This window comes from Falco rusticolus, chromosome W, assembly GCF_015220075.1.
Source record: "Falco rusticolus isolate bFalRus1 chromosome W, bFalRus1.pri, whole genome shotgun sequence".
NCBI lineage: Eukaryota > Metazoa > Chordata > Aves > Falconiformes > Falconidae > Falco > Falco rusticolus.
Window position 1 is genome coordinate 14,217,999 of NC_051209.1, and position 22,937 is coordinate 14,240,935.

The following is a 22,937-nucleotide window of genomic DNA, read 5'->3' on the forward strand; positions in this document are numbered from 1 at the left end:
TTCAGGTTTGAATTTCTCTTAATTTTAGCTCTTGGACATTCTTATACTTGTGTTTGGAAAATTAAAATATCCATTTCTGCCCAGTCCCCTGCTAAACAAGTTTTCCATATGTTATCATCCATGCACAGTGCTTAAATCACATGGAGCCTTCCCCCCCCCCCCCCCAAAAAAAAATACAATTTGATCATGCTGGCCTTCCATCTGCAGAAACCCTTTTTTTTCTTACTCAATTTTATTTCAAACAAACACAAGAAAATTCCTAGCCTTTCTACAAATGCTGAGTAATGAACAGAGATGAATGAATGTTTTTTGAAAGAGTACGATCATTAGGGAAAAAAACAAACCCCAAACCGAACAAGAAAAAGCAGTTCCAGAGGGATGTGAGTTATTCATGAAGTGTGGTCAAAATCAATATAAATCTTTGTGGCCAAAAGAGCTGAAAGAACATTGGGAAAGATCTAATATTTTGTGTTGACATTTTCTAAAGAAAAGATTGCCATTTTTGTTTCCAAGTGTTATAAATTGAGACCACAATGGATCATAATCCAATTAAAATTTTTATTAATTACAGCAAGTAGAATACGAGCAAAGACAGCGCTGGACGGCAGGGGAGTCTGCGCTTCGCCAACTGCCGTACTGAGCAGTTCAAACAGTCCCTTTTTATACTTTTTTTACTTTCGTGTTCATGAAGTAGTGGAGGTGTTGACCCTTCATTCATATGCACAAGCGGCATCCTGGACACCTGGCGGTGATCTTATCTTTCACAAGCATCCTGGACACCTGGCGGTGATCTTATCTTTTGTTGCCTAATCTTTACATTGGGCTTAACATAAATCTTAATAAACAATACCCTAGTCCATAGTTTCTTACAATCCCCCTTTTTTCTTTTTATCCTATTATTGTTTATTAGACGCTGCTTTCATTCTCGGCACTGCGAACAAACCTTTTTCCACGATCCCAACATTTATCATAACACTCACAAGGTAATACCTCACAATTACAATAGGCATAGTTCTCACGTGGCATAACGCATTCGCAACAATCTTCATCCTCATTAATAGATACACTCTTATATTTTGCCCTAGACCTCGTAGTTAAAATAAGCAATTTAGCTATGTCAAACCGTTCTCTAATAAAGTGTAAAATATAGCGTAATATACAAGGCCCAAATATAAGTCCCAGAATCAACATAATAAGTGGTCCTGCTAAAGCAGACAACAAAGTGGTTAGCCAAGGTGAGATATTAAACCAGTTTTCATACCATGACCTGCCCGCCTCACGATCTTTCTTACGTTGATCTAACCTTTTCCGGAGTTCAGACATGGTGTCCTGGACTACTCCCGTATGGTCAGCAAAAGAACAACATTCTTCATTGAGAGCTACACATAACCCTCCTTCCTTTAAGGACAATAGATCTAATCCTCTTCTATTTTGCAGCACTACTTCTGATAAAGACTTTACTGAAGTGGCTAAATTTTGGATAGATTGTTCTATTTTTGCTAAATCCTCATCTACAGCCATCTGCAAACTTTGTAATTCCTGACCTTTTACTAGGGAGGCTATGCCTGTACCTGCTCCAACTCCGCCCGCTATCAGCAGTGTAGCTAGGGTTACCACTGTAATTGGCTCTCGTTTTTGTCTATTCAGGTCTCCTTCAAAGTGGCGTAACACCTCCTCAGAGGTGTGATAGATCAGACGAGGAACAATAATCACCTGTACACAAAACTGAGATTGATTAAACACGTTTAGGGATAGGCAAGGCGTTACTCCGATGTCTGAACAAACCCATTTAGCTCCTGGTGTCGGGATAGCCCATTTGTCATTTTGATTCTTGTGTTTCTCTATATTGGTGTTAGTGACTGTTCGGTTGCACAAAGGCTGATACTTTTCGGGCACTGTACCTATACATTTTCCTTGACCTGTTACCAATTGAATAGTAATTCCTTGCGTATGGTTCCTCTGGTCATCCCATGGGCATTCTCGTGGGTTTGAACCATTAGACCATTGAATCCTTCCTGGTTTTCCAATTGCCTCAAAATATGGTGGTCTAACATTATAACATAACCAGCATTCCTCAGTTAAATTTGGTTTGCTTTCATTGAGGGCACGATAAGAGGCTTGCATGAGATTCCATAAGGGGTCATTGGATTCTGACAACTCTAGATCCCTGGATAAGGAGAATTCAGTCACAGTGTCATTAGTTTTTTCCGAAAGGGAGTCTGGAGAAGGGGTTACGACAATTATGGGGGCAACCTTTTCTTCAGATGAAGTGGGTGGATTCAGGACCAGATTTGGTCCTACTGGTAAAGGATCGTGAGGTATCGGTTCCTTTTTGATAAGGAAATGTCCTCCCCTATCGGTTCCTGATTCCCAAAGTCTAGCCCCCCATGTTTTTCCTATCAACCAACCTGCATCTTCTGGGTGTGTCACATTAATGTAGATTTTGTCACATGTACCCTCATTCAAAAAACCTCCATTTGTTCCATGTTTCGGTGGGTCACATCCGAAAGGACCCCACCCTACCCATAAATACTTGTCTTGGTCAACCTCCCAGTCTGAGGCTACTGTTTCACAACCCCAGTAGGCACAATAATAATGTCCTGGGTAATTACAGTATCCTTTCTCATGGTTCGAACTAGGGCAAAAATAAAATCCATGTTTGTTCAGGCAGGGTTTTACCGGTATGAGATCACACAGCGCACAGAGAAAACTAGGGGCTCCTGGAGTAACTTGAGTCTGAATGGTTACTTGTCCTTCCCACCTGATTAAGGTCCATTTAAAAGGTTCATGAGGGTTTCCATTTGCTTGGGTTATTATCAATAACAAAACTAACGGTATACCAGGAAAAAGGGTGTCTGTCAATTTTGCTAATTTAAGTATATTTTTACCAGTCCTGGGGAAGTTCGGCCATTGCTGCTTTTGCATCCCATTGTTCTGGTTCTGTTCTCCACAGTTTGTTCCTCCTCTGCCTTGCCCGTCGACTCGGTTGCTTCGAGCCACGGGGTGTACCATCTTCTCGGCAGCAAGGGAATTCTTCAGGAGAACAGCTGCTTCGGGCTTTCTGCCTGTTTACATAGGCTTCCCACTTTGCAGCTTTAACTAATGGGGCAAAGCAAGACACGGTTAGTACTTCCCTTCTGCACTTTATAGCCAAGATTTCAGCTACAAAGGGGACTGGTTCGGTGGAGTGGTAACAATAATATTGAGGGTTTATTCCTTTGGCAAAAATTTCCCACCACTCATGGGATTCTCGAATAATTTCTTGTTTAGACTCTAATTGTTTTAATTTCCACTCAGTAAGAGTTCTTTTGGATTTTCCAACACTGTGTGCAAACTCCTGTCGGAGGGTATCCGAATTCACAGTGTGTCCACCATTTATCCTGGCATACCTTACATTTAAAACAAGCAAATGGATAATAATTGCAGTTCAAATTATTACATCTAATTCATATATCTAGAGTGCATATATTATTTACATCAGCATATCTTCTATACTTGATATTGTGTGGTTGCATAAGTTTAGCAATTACACTTCTTACACTTCCATATATAATAGATAAAAAGCGAGATAACTATAGCAAATGTAAACAATAATACACACTTTATACCAAAAGGTAATGCGGCAAAATAATCAAATAAAATCTCTATCATAACTTTATCTTCTCAATGTTATCTTGGTGTCACCTGGAGTACTGATTACTTTCCAGTGGGGTCTCGTCACTGGGCCTTTAATGCGACTGGCATGAGTCCATCCACGCTCAGCAGTCCGGACAGCCGTTTCTGTTGTAAGCAGAACAAGATAAGGTCCCTCCCAATTGGGTTTTAGGGTTTCTTCTTTCCACGTTTTAACCAATACCCAGTCCCCAGGTTTAAGATTATGAATTTTTAAGTCCAACGGTGGTCGTTGTACAATCAGTCCATGTTCCCAAAGCTTGTTACGATGTTCTGCTAATTGTGAAACATATTCATTAATCACACGGTCTCGAATTAAAACATTTGTTTGTGGACTTTCAATTCTATAGGACATTCCATACACCATTTCAAACGCTGATATTCCTACATCTGCTCGGGGTCTGGTTCTGAGAATTAATAGTGCCATGGGTAGGCACTTAATCCATGATAATTTGGTTTCTATCATTAATTTAGTCAAAATAGTTTTGATTTCTCCATTCATCCTTTCAACTTTTCCCGAACTTTGTGGATGCCATGGCGTATGGTATTCCCACTTAATACCCAAGCTTTCTGTTAGACCTCTAACAATTTTTGACACAAAGTGTGTTCCTCTGTCCGAGTCGATTACTTCAGGTACTCCATATCGAGGTATAATGTCTTCAAGTTACACTTTAGTAACTTGGTTAGCAGTTGCCTTGGAGGTAGGAAAAGCCTCAACATAATGTGTTAAATGATCCACCATTACTAATAAATATTTGTAACGCCCTACCCTGGGTAGTTCAGTAAAATCCACTTGTATGTGTGAGAAAGGTCTGTATGCTGGGGAACGTCCTCCAAGAGGCTTTTGTCTCATGTTGTTTCGATTAACCTTTTGACAGGTCTCGCAGGCTGCCGTGACTGTCTTTGCTATGTTATATACGCCTATACAGGCAAACTGTTGATTGAAATGATCAACTAACGCCTGGGTTCCCCAGTGTGTTTTACTATGTATTTTTGAAAATATTTCAAGTGCTATGCCCTTCGGCAAAACTTCTCTCCCATCTGGCAATATGTACTTACCAGCCTGTTCCTTAGCTCCCATTTGTTCTAGTTTTTCCTTTTCTGCAGACTCAAAACTCAAATTTTTACTAACAGGTATTTGTTGTATAGTTAAAATCGTACTATAATTGCCTGCCACTCGTTTTGCTTCTGTATCAGCTGCATTATTTCCCCTAACTTGGTAACTTGTACCTCGCTGGTGTCCCTTTATATGTACAACTGCTATTTTATTCGGCATTTTTGATGCCTCCAGAACTCGCCGAATTAATTCCGGGTGTATCAGTTCTTTTCCCTGTGAGTGAACGAATCCTCTTTCTTCCCATATTTTCCCAAAAGTGTGCACTACTCCGAACGCATAGCGTGAGTCTGTATATATAGTTCCATCCTTTCCCTTCAGTGACACTAATGCTTTCCACAATGCATACAGCTCACAGGCTTGAGCCGACCAGCTGGCACTCAGGGGGCCTGATTCTATTGTCTTAAATTCTCCTTTTTCCAACTTAACGATGGCATATCCGGACAATCGTTTACCTTCCACTATTCGTGATGACCCATCTATAAATAATACTTCTCCACATTGTAGTTCTTCTTCTTCTAAGTCTGGCCTAATGGCGTGTCTGCTGTTCAATTGTTTGAAAACAATTGTGCAATAGTTCATTACCTTCTCCTGGGTACAAAAATTCAGCGGGGTTAACTGCTCCAATAGTTTTCAAAGATAGTTTAGGGGATTCTATAAGTATTCCCTCATACTTTAATAATCGGCTATCTGTAAGCCATTTTTCTGCTTTTTGTTGTAACACTCCCCTGATATTATGAGGCGCATATAAGACAACTTCTCCATTAAAGGTAATGCGATTCGTTTCCTCAAGTAATAAGGCAGCAGCAACAATGATTTGTAAACAACTCGGCCAACCCCTGCTCACAGGGTCCAACAGCTTTGATAGGTATGCCACCGGTTTCTTTTGTCCGGCCCATTCCTGAGTTAATACTCCGAATGCCGTTCCTTCATATATGTTAACAAATAAATGGAATGGCCGCTTTAAATCTGGGAGGCTTAAAACCGGCGCTTGGCTTAGCTCCCTTTTGAGACTGGCAAACTGCTCTTGATCCTGAGGGGTCCACTTGGGCATTTTGTCTTTAGACAGTTGTTCATATAAGAATTTAACTTTAAAGCTGTAGTTCTCTATCCATTGCCTACAATACCCAAATAGCCCTAATGCCTGCCGAATTTGCCTCTTAGTGACAGGCATAGGTAATTCCAGAATTCCTTTAATGCGCTCTGGATCCAATATCTTCTCGCCGTTAAACAAATAATGCCCCAAGTATTTCACTTTTTCCTCCACAAATTGTAACTTTTCTTGTGATACCCGTAGTCCCTTTTGTGCAAGAAAGTTTAGGAGCCGAATGCTTTCTTTCCTTACATCCTCCTTATTATTCCCTGCTATGAGCAGATCATCTACATACTGTAACAGCACGTTTCCCGTTTGTACCTGGTATTCTTTTAAGAGCTCTTCCAGGGCCTGTCCAAACAGATTAGGGGACTCAGTGAACCCTTGGGGGAGCACGGTCCATCTCAATTGCTGTCTACGGCCTGTCTCTATGTCTTCCCATTCAAAGGCAAAATAATCACGGCATTCTTCTGCCAGTGGACAGGCCCAAAAGGCATCCTTTAAATCAGCCACACTATACCAGGAGTTATGGGGTCCTAGCTTGCTTAGCAGTGTGTATGGATTTGCTACTACAGGGAACCGGGTGATAGTTCTTTTGTTTATTTCCCTTAAATCATGTACGAGCCGATATTTCCCATTTGGTTTCTTTACAGGCAGAATGGGGGTGTTAAAGGGTGACATACAAGGCTCTAAGATTCCTTGTGCTAACAATCGATCCATTTCTGGTTTTAATCCCCTCCGTCCTTCTAGGGATATGGGATATTGCCTTACCCTCACAGGTATGTGGGGTTCGGAAATTTGGATTTTAATCGGTGGGATTTCCAGTCTACTAATTGTGTCCGGAGAGTACCAGACATCGGGGTTAATTTGTTTTTGATCATCCACGGTCAAAGGATAAGCAGACACTGTTAGCTCTTGATTTTTCACTTTAATTTCTAATTGCAATTCAACAATTAAATCTCGTCCTAACAGATTAAATTCTGCTTCAGGGACGAGCAAGAGTTCACCCATTCCAAATTTATTTTCAGTTTCGAATACCACATTTTTGATTTTGCTTACTTTAAAGGGTTCTCCTTTTGCCCCAATTACTTGTACTTTTTCAGGGGAAACTTTACATCCCTCAGGTATTTGCTTAATAGTTGATTTCTCAGCCCCAGTGTCTACTAAAAAGGTGAACTCTTGTTTATGGGGACCTATTTTTAATTTTATCAAGGGCTCATGATGACTCCGGTCCCCTAAGATATAGAGCCCCTGACTCTCCTATTCCGTTTTCAATATTTCCTCATCCCTGATCCTTTCTCTGCAATTCTGTTTTATATGTCCCCTTCTTTCCACAGTAAAAACAACATCTCTGTTCCTTCTTTACTACTACGTTCCCTTGTTTCGTTCCAGCAGATCTGTGTTCACCAGTTCGCCCTTTGCGATCCTCTCTGACCGCTGCTACCATCATTTTTACTTGTCGCTTGCTGCTCTCTTCTTCCCGCCTTACGTAGACTTTCTGAGCTTCCCTCAATAATTCATCCAACCCTCTATTCTGCCAGTCTTCTAACTTTTCAATCTTCTTTCTGATATCTTCCCATGATTTTGCCACAAACTGAGTTTTGAGGAGCGCTTGCCCTAAAGGGTCGTCTGGATTTACCCCAGAGTACAGCTGAAGGGCTTTCCTCAGTCGTTCCAGCCACTCAGTAGGGCTTTCATCTTTCTTTTGCATTTCATTAAATGCTTTATTGATATTCTGGCCACGGGGTACTGCTTCCCTAATCCCCTGAATTACTATAGTTCTCAGGTCCTGCATATGAGTTCTATGCACTGGATCCTGATTATCCCAATTAGGTCTTTGGAGTGGCCATTTAATATCTGCTTGGGGTCCCTGGGCATGCTGAGCATCCCACAGTCTCATTCCTGCTCGTCTAATCATATCTCTTTCCTCAGTAGTAAATAATTGACCAAGGATAGATTGCATCTCATCCCAAGTATAAAGGTTTGGTCCCAAAAATTGATTTAATCTTTCTGCCACTCCGAGTGGGTCCTCAATTAAGTTTCTCATCTCGGTTCTTTTAAAATCTCGTAGGTCAGCCGAGTTTAGGGGTATGGAAATATATCCGATCACAGGTTGAGGTCCCCCCATGGGTATTTCCCTTAGGGGGTACATCTGAGCTGCCCCTTTCTGACTTCTAGTTATGCGTCTAGGAAGAGGGGGAGACCCTTGTTCCGACTCTGGTGGGGGAGTGGGCGCTCTGGGGACCTCTGCGGGAGCAGGAGGAGGAATGTAAGGAGGGGGGGTTAGAAGGGTTTCGTCCAACTCTTCCTGCTTTTTCTTTTGTTTAGTTTTCATTTCATTCAGTGGGTAAAGTCTAGCTCCCGGTCTTTCTAGCCACACTTCCGCATATCGACTCTCCTCCGGGTTAAGGGGTTTTTTATTATTAACCCAGAGGTTTAATTGCTGTCTTACCCAATCTTCTTCTGACCCATAGACTGGCCAAAAGACATTTTTAGAAATTTTCTTCCCTCCCCATATCTTAGTACAATATTCTATCATCTTCTGCTTATCTTTCCCTAGAGTTCCAGGGAAATATCTCCAATTGTCTAAGATATATGCCAGAGGGGTATTCTTAGGTACAGTGGGTACCCTTCCCATGGGAGTCGAAGGCTTGCTGCCCTTCGCCCCCATCTTCTGGAATATCCACAAACATACACTCACTCGCTCCCCTTGTTCCTGGCCCAGTCCCTCGCGGGAGATGGGAAACGCAGTACTTAAGAGTCCGCACTCGCTTGGTTCAGTATATCGAACCTCTCACTCGTTATATTCCAGGAAACCCAATCCCGCCCGAACGGCAAACCCGCGAACAAATTCGCAATATACTTACGCGTCCTGCGTCTTCGTCCGGACTCCCGTGCACAGAATTTTTATGGGATTTTACCGGTTTCTCCTTTGCTCATTATTCTAGAATTTAGGTTCGTCGGTAAGGTTGGAGTAAGCTGTTGGTCGCGGGGCCGCGAAATGTCGCGGGGCGCCTCCCCGGAGGACCAAAGCCCACCGTTCCTTATCCGAGTCACGGCACCAGAATTGTTATAAATTGAGACCACAATGGATCATAATCCAATTAAAATTTTTATTAATTACAGCAAGTAGAATATGAGCAAAGACAGCGCTGGACGGCAGGGGAGTCTGCGCTTCGCCAACTGCCGTACTGAGCAGTTCAAACAGTCCCTTTTTATACTTTTTTTTACTTTCGTGTTCATGAAGTAGTGGAGGTGTTGACCCTTCATTCATATGCACAAGCGGCATCCTGGACACCTGGCGGTTATCTTATCTTTTGTTGCCTAATCTTTACATTGGGCTTAACATAAATCTTAATAAACAATACCCTAGTCCATAGTTTCTTACAGGATACTTGTTTAGATACAGATCAGAAAATATGTCATTTCGAGGCCTGACCAAATGCAAACTTGAAAACAGTAATTATATATGCAGGGAAGGGATGTGCATGTTTGAGAACTAAGTGTAACACAATAACCATAGATGGGGAGGTAAAGGAGACTGCACAGTATTCAAATTATTGTATTTGTAATTTTACTACTATCACAGGATGCGATTTTAGTTACTCAGCCCCAGTCGTGTCTCATAAATTCTTAAAATCCAACTTTACCCTATCACAGATAATAATTCCTACCCCCATAGGACTAAATATAAGCAGTATAAAAGAACTATTTAAACATGCAGATTTACAACGTATACTGGAAGAAACCAAAGAAAAGGGACATGAAACTCTTCTTATGATCCATCATGATGTAGAGGGGATCAAGAAAGTTTTAAAAATGTAGAACAGGATGGAAACCATAATTGGTGGGATACTCTCTTTGGCTGGTCACCTTCTGCAACAGGAATTCTTAACACTCTGGTACACCCCATTGTGATCTTATTGATCAGTTTAGGAATTTCCTTAATACTAACCATTATGTTATATTTGTGGGTTTGGAGAATGTTTAAAAGGGTAACACTTACGTATGATGCTTTATATCATTCGGGAAGACTGCTTAAGTAAAAGAATTTACTTAATTTAATAGAAAAGGGGGGATTGATATGGAGAAATAGTGTGAAATGGGGATAATGGACATCGATTGTGATTGTATGTGTCTGCTCAAGGAATGTGGGTATGGTGACTAGTCATGGGTGCGGTGTCTGGTCACATAGGCACACAGCTCTGAGGAGACAACTACAGTTTTGAGGAGACGCCTGCCCCTCTTCCTCTAACAAAGGGGCTATTTAAAAGAGAATGAGAAAAGATGAGAGACATTCAAATGCTATCTAGAGGGAGGGAGTGCTAAGTCTCCTTGCTGGAGAAGATTGGGTGGTCACAAGGACATGAATCACCTGAAGAAGATCGGATGGTCACAAGAACATGAATCACCTACAAACCTGCAAGACCACCACATTCCAGGCAAAGGACTGATAAGCTAATTAACATACGAAGCGGGGTTTAGGTAACGAATATGTATAGGCGTTAATTGAATATTCATTTGTTTTATTGTATAAATGTGAGATGGTTCGTCACTTCGGGTATGCACGCTTGTGGAGGAGCGATCCCCCGTGCATCTGCGCGCAATAAACATACCTACTTTATAACTTTCGAGTTATAGAGTCTAATTCCGCACGTCAGTTACAGACTCACAGGTGGTTCTCAAAGACAAGGTATTTTCTCCACTGTCCTGTAGTATGACAGGGAACCACTGGAGACGTGTTTCACGATGGTATGCCATATCCCCAACTCCTAGAAATACTGTAAACATTAAAGGAAAACGGGATATTTACTACTGTATGTTTTTGACATTTGATTCAGAAACAGATGCCTCAGGTGACAGCTGTCCACATCTTTGCTCCCTCCGCCTCAGCTTCCATTCTCAAGGAAAGTGTGTATGATTTCCCTCATGGGAGAGGATTCTGATCTGGAGATATACCTCCTTCCACTCCTAACCTCTCCTTGGGAGTCAAATTCAAGACTTTCCTCATTCAGGAGGCTTTCTCAGGACTTTAGAAATGCAAATAACTCTTGAGCACAGGAAATTAGAGATACCTCCTTGCCCACAACACAATTGTTGGAAATTCATTCACTCACTGGAAGGAAAGACAGCTTTTCTTGACAGAAATTCAATTCATACATAAGTTTTGTTTTTTCAAAATCTCTATTTCATATATGCTGATGCCTGACCTGTATTCAGTAGGGCTTCATGCATGTGGTTAGTTCTTAATTCTTGGACAAGGTTATTGGACACATCTGTAGCTGGAGAAGGATTTGACAGGTTTCTGGAATGCTGACATTTCATCCTGTTTTGACCAACATCTGCCTGTTGTAAAAAGTATTGTGCAATTCCAGAGGGTTACTGATTGGTTACCAAAGGCGTATGGACCACATTGGTTCCCAACGTTACATTGGATGAAGATTTTAAATGGTGCATGGTCACTGCATTGATTTTCTGGAATGTGCTAAGTTTCATAGAAGAGGAAGAAGAAAAGAAGAGTTGTGAAGAAGTAGTTAGAGGTTCTTACTGAGAGGTGGCATATGGTAAAAGGAAGGAAGGTAAGGCTGAGGAGAACATTAGTGACATTAGTCCTTAAGAAGCTGTGGGCTATAGCTGAGGGACTTTCGACTATGACTAGAATAAGAAGAAGAGGAAAAAGAGAAAGGCTGTCTGAGGAAAAAAAAGCAGAAATGTAAAGGCATTGAAGGATATATCATGAAAGCGTATGATAATAGCTGATGTTTGAATTGATTGCCTTAATAGTAGTGAAGGCAAAAACTGCTAAACCAAGAGGATTAGGAGAGCAGACTTACTAATGCAATGCTTCTGTAGTGGTATTCTTTGGATTACACAAAGCCACAAGATTCCTGGAAGTCTAAGGCAAAATGCAGCCTGTGCAACTGCACTGAAGAATAATACACATTATCTCATACAAGTTGCCAGTGATCAGCTTATTTGAATTGCTGGGGGTGACCGAGCTCATGAATGATTTGTATGTCTGTTCAAAAGTTTTTTTAACTCCAAGGAGAGCCTCCTCCACAGAGCTATCTGAATTGTTGTTATCAATATTTAGAGTGGCTACTTTTGTTCTCAGAAATTGTTCACAAGGTGCTATTGATTTCTGAAAACTGATTTATTCATAAACGTTCACTAAGCAGCTTTGACAAAGAGTTTCTGGACTGTAAGGTATTCATGAATGGCACCATGAAACGTACATTATGTGTCATGTTTTACCCCAGTCGTATAGTATTGCTCCTGTCCCTGGACTGGTCAGTTAAAATGTAGTAACTGGATGACTAAAGTATAATGACCAACCTTCAATCATGAACAACATAGAAATATTCAGAAAAGCTTCGTCTGGGGAACACAAGGGACCTGAAAACAGACTCAGAAGCAGACTGCAGTCATTCATATATTCATGAATAACCTTACGAGACCTCAGAGGACCAGAGAAATAAATCCACATATTAATTTCTGCCTAACTTCATTTTGTTATTCCAAGGGTTCTAATCTAACCCAGAGGGAGAACAGAATTTACATGAAAGCGCTATTAGAATAAAAGGCATAAAGAGTCTTTGAAACAGAGATGAACACACATATCTATCTCCTTTCCAAAGCATGCATCCACCAAGCTAGATTTCAGAGCTCTACAGGCAGTTGATGTCTCTTTCAGACTCCAAAAAATCTTGGATTATTTTTTCATCAGCTTCACTATTTCTATTAAAAAGTGGTAATGTAGCATAATCTGGTGTCTGTTGAGCTCCCTGTATGATCCATGAGGTCCATTTTGAATATTTTCAGGTAAAAGTGAACTGAAACATAGGCTTCACATGGAGCCACATGCTCCAACAGCTAGGACTGCTAGCTTCATTTATAAAGGATGTGCAACATCAACAGCATTTTCTCCTGTGCCGACCTTTTAAAGACTATCTACAGAAAGAAAGGGCTGGGGCATGAGAGAGCATTACTGTACTTTAGACCACTTGCAGAAAGCGGAAATTAGATGCAGGGAAGATATACTTTTTTTCCACTAATAAAGTCATTGATGGAGTTCAGGCTTATTCAGTATTAGCTGGCAGTTCAGATAATATTTTCAGAGTTGAAGTTTTGATTCTGTTCTGAGGAAAAGCACAACTCAGTATAACTGAGCAGGTTCTATCAAAACAAAATGATACAGTCAGGGATACAGTCAGCTTCCAGCAGACTGAAAATTATGTCTCTGTCTAGATGCCTGTAAAAAATGGTGGTACACAGAAGCAGATCTTTAAAAATCAGAGTCCTACCAAAGGGAAGCAATTGAGATCCATAATATGCAGTCATCTGTTGTGTCACTTCCAGAGCTTTTCTTTGTCTCATCAGAGGCAACTGGGAGTTAAATGCTAACTTTCTTATCAAATAGTGAAATATTAAAAAAAAAACCACTCATGACAGCACTGTTGGGGCCAAACTTCCCAAGGGTTGTGATGATAAGATTATGATAAGGATATCTAGGAAAGAAATATTCTAATCTAATGAGATTAAACAGGGTGAGATCATCCATTGATGACTTTATCCTGTGACCAAGAACAATGTAATGGGATTAATGATGAGGATTTTTGATCTTAATAAGATGTGGGCTGATACCTAAGAGAAAGTTCAGTGGTCGCAACAACTGCAGTGAGTCCCATGTGTAAAGACAACATAATAATGCTTAACTGGCAAGATGCCTTGTGTGAAGAGAAGCCTTTGCTATCGTTTTATGGGAAAGCTCTACAGAATTTAATAGATGACTGTAATCTTCCTTTTGTTATCATTTCTACTTTCTGACTGGTCCATCTGAATGCAATGGGAACACTGTCTCCATGGCAAAGCTTTTTATTTAGCTAAAGAATCATCCCAAGTAATCTTATTTGATAGAATATGTAGCACATTTAATGAGGAGGCAGATTTTTAGTTTGTGCTCCCTTTGGTCACAGGGATGCTCTTTCCCGTGGGGGTTTCGTACCAGTATGTCAGGGGCTTTTCCCTCTCATTCCGTGAGCTTAGTTTGGAAGCTGTAAGGCTTGGGTCTTATGAGGACTTTGGACAGGCTCCTTTACCCTAGCATGGTGAGACTGACAGAGACTTCATCACCTAGGGACATTTCCAGGAGAAATTCCTTGGGGAATGCCTAAAGTCTGTGTGTTACAGAGAGGTCTGTTGTGCTCAGGACTATGCTGGTCTCAGGGTGCAACTGATCTCACCTGGATGTGAGCTGGTCACCCTAGGTCCTCTTTGTGGATAGTGAAAAGAAATAGGATGTTCTGTAGAAATTTTCCACCAACATTTAGAAGATTAATTTAGGACTATATGAATCATCTTTAAAAACATCCCTCTTTCTCATGACAAAGTGAAAACAGAGGGACCAGTTCAAGAAGCCAACTATATATATCTTTAGGTGATAATGAAAGACTGTTCTGTATTATGACTTGCCTCTTTTCCCCCAGTATGCTAGGTAGACTTGATCAATGTGATTGCTATTAATAGTGAAACTATTGGTTTGGTTTCTCTTTTTTTTTTTTTAAATCCCTTTAGATTTCTGATTGCAAAATCTTTTTTTTTTTTTGTCTCTGTGAAAAAGACACTCTCACAAAAGCTCCTTACATGATAGGAAAGTCACCCTTTCTGCTTCAGAAAAAGAACAGTTGAGCAAAATTTTATTAACTTACCGATACTTCAAAATAGTTTTACAAGTATTGGCCAGCTGAACTCAGAGAGATTCTGTAATATACTTCTATTTTAGATACGGGAAACACAGCCATCAAAAGATCACATTATGAGAGCTATGAAATAATTGGTAATAACTATTAATATGTTCTTCTACAGGGGCTCATCTGTTAGAAGACCATCAACATAAAAATGTAAATACATGCTTCCCAAAAGCTGGATGAGAGACTCCTAAAAGACTTGGTTTTAATGGAACTGATTCAACAAAAAGGTGCAGTTACAAGTAGCAGTCAGAGTATGTATAGCTACATAGACAGTAAAAGGGAAAAAAAAAATCTTGGCAAGTATGTGCTTTGAAGTTTTCCACGTGACTACGCTTTCATAAAGAGAGGCCACACACAGACTCTACTGAACCCAAATGGCTTGTCTAAAAGAACTCAAATACAGAGAGCTTTCAGGAAGCATGTTTGACTGTTTTCAGGCTTATATTTATGTTTATGTTCCTTGCATGTGCTTAAAACTCCACATCATTTTTATTGGCTTTGCTTGAGTTAGATCAAATCCAGTTCTTCAAATAATTAACATTTTTACAACTCAAAAATCCTGTATAGGTACTTGTTTGCTGCTGAATTTCAGCCTAATCATATCTAAAATAATCTTAATAATAATTCTAAAGTATATGCGAACTCTGTCATCCATTAATTTTTTTATGGTATGCAAACACTTCATGTTTTACTGACATATTCTGCAAACATGTACAGAGGGACTAACTAGGCATGGGAGCAAGGGAGTTATCCTTAATTTGTAATTTCCCGTTATTGTAAATTATACCTGCTCTGCCTCCTTCCATCTTGAAATGTTACTATGTTACTTTTCTGTTTAACTTGTGCACCTTGAATGTTGTAAAAACTACCATAAAAGTCAATAAAAATGCAATAACATTGCGTCAATCAAAAGCAATGGGGCAATCTCTATTGAGCAAACAATTGGAAAACTACAGCTAAAATGCAATTGCACCATGTTGCAATTGATTAAAGATATGAATCAGAAAATTAAAAGTTTTTTTCTTTTTCTTCTTCCAGTTTTAGTTATTACCAGTTGCTTAATTTATAGAGCAGTTACTTTGATCCTATCTAGAGTCCCGTAAAGAGGCTACCGGTATAAGCAGTGATACTGTCTTGTGTTGCTTCCATTACCCATGATCATCCTAAATACACAATCACTCAGCAAATGTTGCCACAATATAAGTCCACTTCTATTCTGTTTATGTGAATACTCAGGTAAGAAATTGTTGGGTTTGGTTTCTTTTAAACCAAAGAAAACAGTTGTGCTAAAGGTCCATCCAGCTCACTATCCCATACCTGACAGTGCCCTGCAGCAGAGCCCCAGGGAAGTATGATAACAGAGGAAGCCTAAAGTTGTCCTTCCCCAATATGATCTTAGTGATCATATTGTGCCTCAGGGACCTGTTGATCCAGCACTGCACATCTTTGTCTTTAAAAATTTTTGCTGGATTTTTCTCCCCTGCACTTCTTTAATCACTTCTTGAACCCCATCTAGAATACACGTGAGCTTTCAAGCAAATAACCTTGGGAGGTTGTGTTGATTTCAGCTTCTATTGCAATTTCACGTTTGAAGCTAAAATTTCTCACAAGACCACCAGAATGGATCAAAAGTTGAGCAGAAAGGAAGCCATTGCCTCAGAGATGGGGACGGGGCTGTCTAAGAAAAGAGACTGGATAATTTCCAAGGCCAGTGTGGGCATTTTTTTTTTTCTGCTTTATCCAATTTTGGTATATGCCTGGGAGTAAAATAGCTTCTTCAAGAATCCAGACATCCTTTTGGTACATGTGGCAATTTGATTCTATGCTCGTTTTACGCACACCAGATAAACAAGCAATCATAAAGTATGCCATCATAAATAAAAGCTTTATTGAGCTCAGGCAATGAAAAGCAATCAATAGAGGACACTCATTCCCACTGAAAGCAACAGCTAACGCTCTGCAGTTCCTGGTGAATACTCTGTCATTGTATTTTAAAACCACAAGGAATTCCCTGTGTCATCAGCAATGGCCACTTTATTGCTGGTGAATTAGGAAATGAGCAGGTCTAAAGGTGCATTTGAATTCCACAGACTCATTAATTCAGCCCATCTTCTAATGCAGGAAGTTACTTGGTTTTCTCATGGGCTTGGACAGTTTCAGAAAAACAGGCTCTTCCTGGAGTTTCAACTTACACATGATATTGGAGAATGATGTTTTCTGCTTTTCTGACTACCGCAATGCAAATTAAGGTTGATTATCAGTGAAAAACAAAGGACTGAGCTGATCGGCTGTTACACATTTTTGTCTATTCCTCTGCTTGTTTCAGTCAAAAATCCAAACCCAAAACAAAACTGCAATTTTTCCAGAAGTGTTAAACTTCCTAACATTTCCTAGATTGAATATAACTCTTTTTTAAAGAGTAAACTTCTCTGTTTCAAATAGCTGTATTAATTTTTTATGAGACAAGCTTTTGAAAAAGAGTGGTTCCAATTAGAAATGAATAATTTTATTTATGTCTAAAAAAGCTATTTTATTCAACTTGGCAAACTATATACACACCCCGGTATTTTTTTATATGATGGGAGTATTTTTAATGAATCAGAAGTTCCAATGAACTGAAAACTATCTATGCTAATTTTGCATTTCTACTATTTATCCCATGATGAATGCCATGCTGACTACCATCAGATGCATTAAATCATACTCATTTACTCTAAAAAATGATCAAATTTTGTCTAAACAATGCAATTTCTTTTGAAAGTTTTACAGGAGAGAAGAACAATTTCAAATCATTCATTTCTTGCTTAATGAATTATTGATTTGTGCTTTCCTTTTGAATGATAGTGCTATTATGTGATAAACATTGATTTGAATCTTTATACAAATATTGTATATCATCAACATGTTATGGCAATGGAATAATACATACCAAGACAGACCTGAAGGGATGGAATAATACAAAAAAGCATTATTTGGTGCCACAACTGTGTGCAAGTGTGCGAGGGGGTGTGTATGTAAAATAGAAAATGGAAATGAAAGTAATACGCCCAGGGGGATGATAACGATGCAGAATTATAGGAAGTTTACATTTCAGTTAACACTAAACAGGGAGTCTTGGAAATGAAAAATAATTACTTTCTACTAGTAGTAATTCTTCTAACTTGACATTTCTTGCAACCACAAGTGCATAGCTGTCACAGGTTTACAGGGAAAGCTCTCTTACACCCTGCTCATGTTCAGGAGCTTTAGCTTCATGCACAGCTATTCACATCAATGAGAACTATACAGTCAAGAGACAAAAGTGCTGAGAGCAGTAAACACATAGATAATCCTGTCCACCAAACAATTTTGCATTTCCTTTATGCACCATTTATTTCAGACAAAAAAGCTGCTGAGAGATTTACATCAAAATGATTTCCACAGCATAGCTGCTCAAGGCTGGGGAGATGATTGAAGCACTGAGTTGCACTTTCCTGGGGATCTGTGCATACCCCTCTCCTGCCATGCCTGGGGGTGGGAGATCTCAGGTGCTCTCCCTCAGACAAGTTCATTTCTAGCATCAGCCGGGTGGGTTTTTTGGCAGCCTGGATGGATGAGGGGAAGGAGCCTACTGAGAGATAGAGATGAAGGGGTAATTTTCTTTCTTTTTTTCTCTTGTGTGACAGTAGGACCCTAGCACTGGTTGTCCTTCCTATGGGCTGTCATGCCCAGAGAAGGCAGGCTGGGAAGGTGCCACCATGCTTCTTCTGAGCCCTCTGCAAAGAAGAGAGAACCCCTCTCACATCCATGGGGGATAAAGCAGTGCTCAGGGCACACACAGGGCCCAAATAACCAGATCTTTCATAACACAAAACAAAACATCCATATCCCATCCAAAAATGCTCATGCTCATCATGCAAAAATCCTCAAATGAGTATGGCTGCACTGGGACAAGTGCTCATGCGATCATACACATTCACAGCGAATGAGACTTGCAACTAATGACCTATAACAATTATCCACCAGGGCTACATTGAGATTTTGCCTAGATGGCTACAAAGGATAAGGGATAAATATCACCATTCAGGGACTAACCAGATCCAAGTACACAAGCTCAGACCAACAGATGCGAAGCAAGGTCAGGGAGACATGGATATGATTTGGAAGCTGAGCTCCTTTTCTCTCTAACAACACAACTAGCACGCCCAATGCAGTTGAGAGGGTGTTGCCATTTATCCTGCTGCAGGCCAACAACAGAATGCTATCCCTTAGAGCAGGAAGCAATCCAGCTTTCACATGAACATCGGCAACACTGGCCAGAAACCCTGGTTCAGTGATGTACCTGTAGGTAGGACATACATAAGGTTAATCTGGGCAAGGTGTACAAATATAGGCACTCAAATAAATTAATTTGTATACTGATCCAGATCACACTAACTCCCCCCACACACACACTTCTGGTCATGGCCCCACTCTTTTAAAGTGTCTTTCCAGCCTCAGTAGACTCAAGAGAAGGAGATGCCACTAAAAATTTTGCATGAGACTGTTTCCCAGGAGTAGGTGGTTAATTCACAGTTGAAACCTTAGCTTCTTCTAGTCTCACCAGAATCAGGTATCATATTTCCATCACTCAATAAAAATGAGTTCTCCATTCCCAGGAAATATTTCCAGTATTAATTTAGAGAACCAGTCGCTTCTTTGTGGTTATCAGTAGAAAACCCCCAAATAGTCCATTTAAAACCTATTAGCAAGCATAAGAAGGCTAAAGAAGGCATAAGTAATGTGATCCCCCCCCCTTTCCACATATTTAATAGTGTTTTGGAACACTGTGCATAACACGCACAGCTCTGATTGTAAGGAGGTAGATCAACATCCTGCACCAACAGTCTTACACACAGAGTGGGAAAATGAAACTTGAGACTTCAGTTTACAAATAGCTGGGAAAAAAAAAATAGATCGCAGGGTTGAAAACTTGTAATCATTAAGGCATTTGCATTATGACAAATTAAAAACTGGTATTCTAGGTTACGAACAGTGCTATAAAGCCGGTATTCTACACCGTGTATTGCAAGCCAATTTAAAATTAAAATTTAAAATGTACTCTTCCATGACATGATGAGAACACAAATTACAATTAGGAAAGTAACTCAAGCAGAAAATTAGTCTGGAAGACTAGTCTGCAGACAAAGCCACCCTGTGTCTTAGCTTTACTGTCTCATTATAGGGAAAGATTGATCCAGAAGATAAAGACAATGACAGATATGGCTTTCTGGGGGGTGGGCTTTGCAGGTATGATCCACAGTGTTTGAATTGTGCAAACATGCACAAAGAGAACCCCACCAGATCCCGTCTTTGCAGTTACTCACAGTGTAGGCTGCGACGTAAAGGTCTGTGCCTGGATTTTTGTTCCCATAATGCTATTCATAGGTAAAAATTCACATTTATAAGCACAAATAAGGTCTGCTGACCCCACCCTGAACTCAGACCCTACTTGCACAAGTAAATGTACCCGACATTTGTAACTAACATAGGGTTAGTTATAAAGGTAGTGATCTGAGAAAAAATGTGATTGAAAATTTTGTTCTAAACAAATGGACCAAAAAGAAAAAAAAAGTACTTGCTGCCTCTAAACGATAAACCAAATAAATGATCTTGAGAAACTTATAAGCAAGCGAGACACGTATCTAAAAAAAATTGCATTTGAGGTTTTCCCTTCTGGAAAAGTTCTGTGGGGTTTAAAGCCAAATAGTTCTGCACAAATCACTTGGTATCTCTGTACTTTATCTAGAGATACTGGAACAAATCCAGATTGGAAAATTATACCTACCTTTTAGGTGTCTCCTCTTGTGTAAAGGGGACCTGCATACTAGGCAGTGGTTACACTGGACACAAAGAAAAGGATCATAATTTTCTATAAATCCTATCTACTTTTTCTGTAAGCGTTAGTCTTCTTGAGGTAATTGATACTGCTTCATTGTAAGGGCACCCATGACTTCCCAGTACCTTACAGGATTTAGCAGATTTATCCTGATATAGAAAAAGATGAAAAGGGAAACAAAAAACCTACTAGGCAAGGAGTTATATCAAGAGTTACCATGAAAAAAACAACCAAAAAAACCATTCTGCTGCAAGGGACCAGATTTTGGCAAAAAAATAAAAATAAAAAATCAGTGTTTGGCAAGTCTGAAGCTAGATGCCTACCTAACATACAGGATTTAAAAAAAAAACAAGAATTAAGATGTGAGAAGCCTTATTTTCTCCAGGGATGGCCTGCTCAATGCTTGTTGGTACATGCAGCACTGGTTAGGACTTCAGCAAAACAGGCATTTGTTAGAAGGGTGTGTAAAAACATCACTGGGTTGCAGAGGAACACACAGCAGCCCCTGTGCTGTATACTGAGTCTGGCTCCTCTCAGTTACATTCCATGATCTGGGGGATTTATCACAAATGCTGCAGGTGTCACCCAAAATATTTACCCTGAACATATCTTTGATCTCAAGTGTAAGTGCACAGTCCAGAAATTTGGTGCATTGGCTTTTCCCTGGCTTCATGCTGTTGTCCTGAACCCTTTCTGCTCCCCTGTCTCACTTGCCTCTGGCAGTACAGAATAGCAACTTGGAAGTCACTCTCTGAGCAGTTTTTACCCTGGATACTTTCAATCTCCATTTTTAGTTCCTTTTTGGCTGAACAAAACAAAACAAGAGGAAAAGAGGCTGTGAGGGAGAGCAGAAACATTGCTAGGAAAGAGTCGCCCTTCTGGTTTTTGTGGGACAAGTGTTACTGGATGTTTAGGGGAACATAAGAAGACATCAAACCACACTCAACCTAACACAGCCTTAAACACAAATCCATCATCTCAAATCTGCAAGAATCCAAATTATATACAGCAGTTCCTGCTGGTCACTGGGGCTCTGCCATGTCTGTCTAATCAATACATTTGATTTCTATCTCCTACTCACAGGGTAGTTGGAGCATCTCACTTCGATGATGAAACTGTGTAGACATTTAGGGGTAAGAAATCCAAACCAGGACAAAGCTCCAGGAAGAATTGCTTGGACCTAAATGAAAGAGCAGATTGATTAGGGATAGTTGCTTATCTCATTTTAAGGCCAAGGTGCATGAAGTTTATTCATTTCACATTAGTTCATATGTAAATTTTTAAAAATTTTGTACGGCATCCCATGTCCAAGAGCTTGGGAAAAGGGAGTTATAATTTCACATACAACGTCTAGTCTGAGACAGGGTGAATACATGAGTTTAGTGTGTATTTAAATCCATCCCTGGTCAGAACCTTCCCTGGGAGCAATGTTTAATCCAGGCTTCAATATCGTGCTTCTGTTCATGTGGAGGTGATTTAACACCATGTCTGGAGTAAGCATGTGTTTATGAATTGTTGTTCAGGGTAGAGATACTTCCTGAATCAGGCTGTAGAAGAAACCAAAAGTTTCCAAACCTAAAAGCAAAAATTAAAGTAATAGCTTATTACTGAGAAGCACATAAACACCTTTGCGGCCAAAGCTCCTCTTTTAAACTTTGTCACTGGGACGTGTGTTGCGAATTTGCAGTGGCCATTCTGAAAACTCTTAGGCAGAGTGGTTTTTTTGTATTCAAAATGTCAAAAACATTTATAAAAGGGAAGCACTTTCTGTAAAGAAAAAACTTGGGAAAGGAACGCAAATTCGTTTTTACTGCTTGTCAGAGCCTTCATGTGGGTTCTAGTTTGGAGGAAAAGAAAACAATATACAATCATCAAAAACAAAACCAGCAATGATGATGTAAAATATTTGGGCAACTGAAAGTTTTATTTTTGATTACAGTTTCCTGATTTTTCATTCCTCCCCTGTATATTTTCAGAGAAATGCCTTCTGGAATGTAGTTATACATTATAAGTTAATTTAATTTTAAAACTAAGTTAATTTAATTTTAAAACTCTGGTTTGGGGACATTTACAGGATATTTAACACTTTCCAAAACTGTGATGGTATTTATATTTCTGGATGTAGTTTTAGGAACCTAATTTCAAGTTTAAAAATACTGACTCATAGGCTTTTTGAGATGCATGAGAAATGTCCTTTAGCACATGCAGAAGATTACAAGAATAAAGGTGTTGGGCTAAAAACCTGGTCATAGAAATAAAAACACACCAGTAAAGCTGTTAATCTGCTCATGTAATACTGCACCGAGTAGCCTGCAACCTCCTTACGTAAGGTTTCTAACCAGAGGGCGTCTTGGGCTATACAAAGGCTTACTGAGCTGGAACTCAGCAAGTCCAACTTAGTAAGTCCTCAGTAAGTCCAACTGGAGGACGCACATGCTGGGATGTAGCCAA

The 22,937-nt window shown here is 39.9% G+C and overlaps 2 protein-coding genes across 2 annotated transcripts in view; both read right to left on the bottom strand.

The window, feature by feature from the left end:
* Window positions 1-7,941, bottom strand: part of LOC119140648 — an 11,505-nt gene extending 3,564 nt beyond the window's left edge. Inside the window, exon 1 of the mRNA XM_037372145.1 lies at window positions 7,144-7,941. Coding sequence (XP_037228042.1) covers window positions 7,162-7,926 — 765 coding nt within the window. The 5' untranslated portion in view covers window positions 7,927-7,941 and the 3' untranslated portion in view covers window positions 7,144-7,161. The remainder of the gene's footprint in view (window positions 1-7,143) is intronic.
* LOC119140650 lies at window positions 2,211-4,243 on the bottom strand. Its single transcript, XM_037372146.1, has 2 exons — window positions 3,685-4,243; window positions 2,211-3,099 (listed from the first exon to the last, which is right to left on the bottom strand). The coding sequence occupies exons 1-2, from the start codon at window positions 4,172-4,174 to the stop codon at window positions 2,885-2,887; spliced, it is 705 nt and encodes a 234-aa protein (XP_037228043.1). The 5' UTR covers window positions 4,175-4,243; the 3' UTR covers window positions 2,211-2,884.
* Window positions 7,942-22,937: the final 14,996 nt, after the last annotated feature.

Coding starts and splice junctions, on each gene's coding strand:
- LOC119140650 (XM_037372146.1), bottom strand. CDS start 4,174: ATGAATGGAGAAATCAAAACTATTTTGACTAAATTAATGATAGAAACC. Junction 3,100..3,684: donor GAAAGTAATCAGTACTCCAG/GTGACACCAAGA, acceptor TTGCCCCATTAG/TTAAAGCTGCAAAGTGGGAA.